Source organism: Octopus sinensis, linkage group LG27, assembly GCF_006345805.1.
Source record: "Octopus sinensis linkage group LG27, ASM634580v1, whole genome shotgun sequence".
In the NCBI taxonomy this organism is placed as follows: Eukaryota; Metazoa; Mollusca; class Cephalopoda; order Octopoda; family Octopodidae; genus Octopus; species Octopus sinensis.
Window position 1 is genome coordinate 10863075 of NC_043023.1, and position 5765 is coordinate 10868839.

Sequence of the window (5765 nt, forward strand, 5' to 3'; positions counted from 1 at the left end):
TTGTGCTCTTTCGCCACGACTTTCTCCCACTCTTTCTTCTGTTGGCCTGCTCGCTTAGCCAGCGGGGTGGCGTCATTTGAAGGCTAAGACAATGGGAAGCTCCATGCTGGAGCACTGCCTTTAGTCGAGCAACTCGATCCCAGGACTTATTCATTGGAAGCCTAGTACTTATTTTATCGGTCTCTTTTGCCGAACCGCTAAGTTACAGCGACGTAAACACACCAGCATCGGTTGTCAAGCGATGTTGGCGGGACAAACACAGACACACAATATATATAATATATACATATATATTTCAGTCTACCAAATTCACTCACAAGGCTGAGGCTATAATAGAAGACATTTGCCCAAGGTGCCATGCAGATAGAGTAAGTACTAGGCTTACAAAAGAATAAGTCCCGGGGTTCGATTTCCTCGACTAAAGGCGTTGCTCCAGCATGGCCGCAGTCAAATGACTGAAACAAGTAAAAGAGTATATATACTCTTTAGTCGAACAAATCGACCCCGGGACTTATTCTTTGTAAGCCCAGTACTTATTCTATCGGTCTCTTTTGCCGAACCGCTAAGTGACGGGGACGTAAACACACCAGCATCGGTTGTCAAGCAATGCTAGGAGGACAAACACACACACACACACATACACATACATATATATATGTACATCTATATGATGGGCTTCTTTCAGTTTCCATCTACCAAATCCACTCACAAGGCATTGGTCGGCCCGGGGCTATAGCAGAAGACACTTGCCCAAGATGCCACGCAGTGGGACTGAACCCGGAACCATGTGGTTGGTTAGCAAGCTACTTACCACACAGCCACTCCTCCCCCTCTCTCGTCTGCTTTCCTAACAATATATATATATATATATATATATATATTGCATACACACACGCACACATAGGTGATCAAGCATTTACAGGTTGTAGTTATTCAGGGATGCCCTTCCACTTCGCAGTCCCCTTTTGACTACATGCGCGCGCGCGGGCACACACGCACACGCACACATCCTCACAAACCTCCAGAACACTCATTTTACCTACCTTTATTTGTTTGCTCAGCTTGTTGCTTACCTTCTTTTTCTCCCAATCCTTCCTTCCTTCCTTCCTTCTTTCTTTCTTTTTCTTCTTTCATTCATTGTCATTATAATTGAATCGTTCCAGTGAGAGTAGAGCTGCCCCTGACTGCCTTTTTGCTGTGTGTATGTGTGTGTGTGGGGGGGTGTATGTGTGTGCATGAGTGAGTGTCTGTGTGAGTGTGTATGTAAGTGTGTATGTGTTTGTGTATATGTGTTTGTGTGTGTGTGTATGTGTTTGTGTATATGTGTGTGTTTGTGTATATGTGTTTGTGTATGTGTTTGTGTGTATGTGTATGTATGTGTGTTTGTGTGTATGTGTTTGTGTGTGTGGAGGGTGTATGTGTGTGCATGAGTGAGTGTCTGTGTGAGTGTGTATGTAAGTGTGTATGTGTTTGTGTATATGTGTTTGTGAGTATGTGTATATGTGTTTGTGTGTGTGTGTGTATATGTGTGTGTTTGTGTGTATGTGTATATGTGTTTGTGTTTGTGTATATGTGTGTGTTTGTGTGCGTGTATGTGTTTGTGTATATGTGTGTGTGCGTGTATGTGTTTGTGTGTGTGTGTGTATGTGTTTGTGTTTGTGTATATGTGTGTGTGCGTCTATGTGTTTGTGTGTGTGCGTGTATGTGTTTGTGTGTGTATGTGTGTGTATGTATGTGTGTGCTTGTGTGTATGTGTATACGTGTTCGTGTGTATGTGTTTGTGTATGTGTGTGTATATGTTTGTGTGTATGTGTGTGTGTTTGTGTGTATGTGTATATGTTTTTGCGTATGTGTGCATGTGTGTATATGTGTATGTGTGTGTGTATGTGTGTGTGTGTGAAGACTTTTTATGGTATTTGTAGATCGATACAATACATATATATACATATATATATATATATAAAGACTACAACTTACCACACCTATCGCCCGCTTTTTCTCCCCCCCTCTCTCTCTTCGGCTTTCCCAACAACTCCACCCAACATTCATTCTTAAATATCTGACATCTTCCTTTTCTTTTCCCTCTCCTAAATTTGATTTCTTTTTCATACTCTATAAACGTTTCTGCGTGGCTGCTTCAGTGTATCCTTTAGTAGTGGCGTATTGCTTCGGCTTTCTACAACGATATTCACTCAGGGAGTGCTTTACACTGCGTATGATAGATATATCGAGGGCTGAACGAAACGAAAGCGACCAAGAGAGAGAGAGAGGAGTTAAACGAAAACACAGCAAAGGAAAAAAACGACCCAGTCCAGGGGAACCGAAAAGCTAAACGGAAACACGATACCCGGAAAATTTGCAGCTGATTAATTCACACACACACACACACACACACACACATGGAAACACTCATATAAACACGCACATATACACACACACAAACACACACGCACATACACACACACGCAAGCACACACACATTCACATACAAACACACACACATACACACACAAACACATACATACACACACACGCAAGCACACACACACACATACACACATACACACACATACACAGACACACGCACACACATAAACACACACACACACATACACATACACAAACACACACACATATACACATACATACATACACACACATAGACATACACACACACAAACACATACACACACACACACACACACACACACACACACGTATAGTTACTCCAAACATGATCAAAGAGAAAACACAACAACGCGAGGACACGGAACAAGTATAGTGTTACTGGACGCTCAGGAAAGGAAACAAGGAGGATTTAACAAGGAGGATTTAACGTTTCGAGCGGAGCTCATCGTCAGGAACATAGAAAAAGGAAAGGTCCAAGGAAGGGAAGACGGAGAAAGAAAATCGCCAACGATACCCACGCGGTCACACACACATATTCATACATACAGATACAACTACATACCGTGTGTACGCACACGGAGAGGTTTCTGTATGTTTTATGCATCCAAAGCTTATTCATACTCGTACACCCACCCATGAACGGCTTTTTGCTGCTGTCCAGGAGATTCTGTCATTTTTATTATTGCTGCCAACTGTCTCTGCCCCTGTCCTTCCTCTTTGGTGATGGTCATCAACCTTTGAAGTTTCTTTCCTTCAACAACAAGATCAGCAACAACGATGTTTCGGTGAGTAAATTCTTACTCTTTCTACTCTTTTACTTGTTTCAGTCATTTGACTGCGGCCATGCTGGAGCACCACCTTTTAGTCGAGCAAATCGACTCCGGGACTTATTCTTTGTAAGCCCAGTACTTATTCTATCAGTCTCTTTTGCCGAACTGCTAAGTGACGGTTGTCAAGCAATGCTAGGAGGACAAATGCAGAAACACAAACACACACACACACACACACACATATATATACATATATACGATGGGCTTCTTTCAGTTTCCGTCTACCAAATCCACTCACAAGGCATTGGTCGGCCCGAGGCTATAGTAGGCGACACTTGCCCAAGGTGTCACGCAGTGGGACTGAACCTGGAACCATGTGGTTGGTTAGCAAGCTACTTACCACACTGCCACTCCTGCGCCTTTAGTTTTTTGCCAACTTCTTCCTAAATCCCTGATTTAAAATCCTATGGGTCCTCAAGAGTTGGGGTTTTATCAATAGGTTCTAAGGTTGAGATATAAAAATGTTACTTTCAGTGAGGGTCGAGTGATGGGGTGACATCTTTTTTATATCCCCCCCGTTTCTTTTTCTGTCCATTCAGTCATTAGACCCGGGCTACGCTGGGGCTCTGTCATGAGGGGAATATTAAGGGACCAAAGGCCGATACAGCTTGGCAACAGTGACGAAGTAACTCATTTCTACAGTTGAGAGAACTGGAGGAACGTGAAATAAAGTCCCTTGCTCAAGAACATAATACACGGCTTGGCTCAGGAATCAAACTCACTACCTCATGATTGTGGACCCAATGCTCTAAACCACTGAGCCATGGGCCTTCACCATACACACACGCATACATATATATTGATATATAGATATTTGTATATATATATATAATTATATATATGTTATATATATATATGTATATATATATTTGTGTGTATATATATATATATATATTATATATATATATATATATATGTATGTATATGTATATAGACACACACAAACACACACATACATATATATAAGATATATATGATATGATATATATATATGTATATATATATGTATATATATATACATATATATATATATATATATATATATATATATATATACATATATATATGTATGTATGTATATACACACACATACGTACGCACACATACGCACACACATCATGCATATATATATATATTTTTTATACACACGCGCGCGCGCGCGCACACACACACGCACACATAGTTATACTTCTCTTTACGAGATGCCGGGTTTATGAGATCTATTTCTTAATAAATTTTTCCAGCAAAAGATCCAAATTTTGAACGAAGAACAAAACATTCTACCACTATAACAAATGCTTCTGCGTGTTATCGAGAAACTTATAGAGAGAAACAAAAAAAAATTTTTTTTTTAAACCAAAGCTTCTTCTAAGCAAACAACTTTAGACTTACTTTTAGAAAAGAAATCTAAGTGTGTCTACAAATGCTTGTGAATTGGCGATCACGTCTACAAGTAATGTTGTGCATGAATCTATTTCGGGTGAAAGTAATGCAGAAAAGGATTATAATAATACTCTCTTTACTATTTACTCTTTTACATGTTTCAGTCATTTGACTGTGGCCCCAGGACTTATTCTTTGCAAGCCTAGTACTTATTCTATCGGTCTCTTTTGCCAAACCACTTAGTTATGGCAAGGGCTTTGAAATAAAACCAAGAAGAAGTTCCAGACACCCAGCTGAATACTTGACAGACACTGACTTTGCTGACGACATCGCTCTTATCACTGATTCTCTCTCCAATGCCCAGTCTCTTTTACAATCTCTTGAACAAGTCTCAAATTGTGTAGGTCTTTACCTCAATGAGGCCAAGACTGAATATATAAACAAGTGCCTGTCCAACAGTGATTGCATCATCCATACTCACAACAATGTGCCCTTAAATATGGTTTCTGATTACAAATATCTTGGGTCATACATATCATCATCTGGAAAAGACTTTCTAACTAGAAAGGGTATGGCCTGGTCAGCCTGTAATGACATGCATAAGATCTGGTCATCAAATCAAGTAGAGACTTCAAACTTGAAATCTTCAAAGCCACAGTTGAACCAATCCTACTATATGGCTCAGAAACCTGGACGTTATCAAAGAAGCTGGAGAGGCGGTTGGATGTAACCTACACTCGCCTCCTTATGAGAGCTCAAAATCTCTTGTGGAAGCGCCATCCAATCAAAATGCAAATATATGGGAAATTACCACCTGTGTCATCTCTTGTGAAAGGTAGGAGAGTCCAGTTCACTGGAGATTGTTGTAGAGCTGAAAACGAGGTAATTTCTACTCTTCTCCTCTGGAAGCCGTCTACTCGCAATACCAGAGGGCGCACACTCTCCTACCCTGATGTAATCTCCAGGGATACAGGCATCCAGCAACAGGACCTCCGTAATGCCAGGATGGACCGTAAAGTCTGGTGTAGCATGGTAACTTCCATTGTCTCAACCATGGTCGAACAATGATGATGATGATGAAGTTACGGGGACATAAACACACCAGCATCGGTTGTCAAGCGAAGTTGGGGGGACAAACACAGA

General features: G+C 40.8%; 1 protein-coding gene across 1 annotated transcript in view; it reads left to right on the top strand.

Moving 5' to 3' along the window:
- The first annotated feature begins 2901 nt into the window (after nucleotides 1–2901).
- The window catches only part of LOC115224996 (chondroitin sulfate synthase 1-like), a 20907-nt gene continuing 18043 nt past the window's right edge, over nucleotides 2902–5765 (top strand). The window contains exon 1 of the mRNA XM_029795925.2: nucleotides 2902–3194. Coding sequence (XP_029651785.2) covers nucleotides 3187–3194 — 8 coding nt within the window. The 5' untranslated portion in view covers nucleotides 2902–3186. The remainder of the gene's footprint in view (nucleotides 3195–5765) is intronic.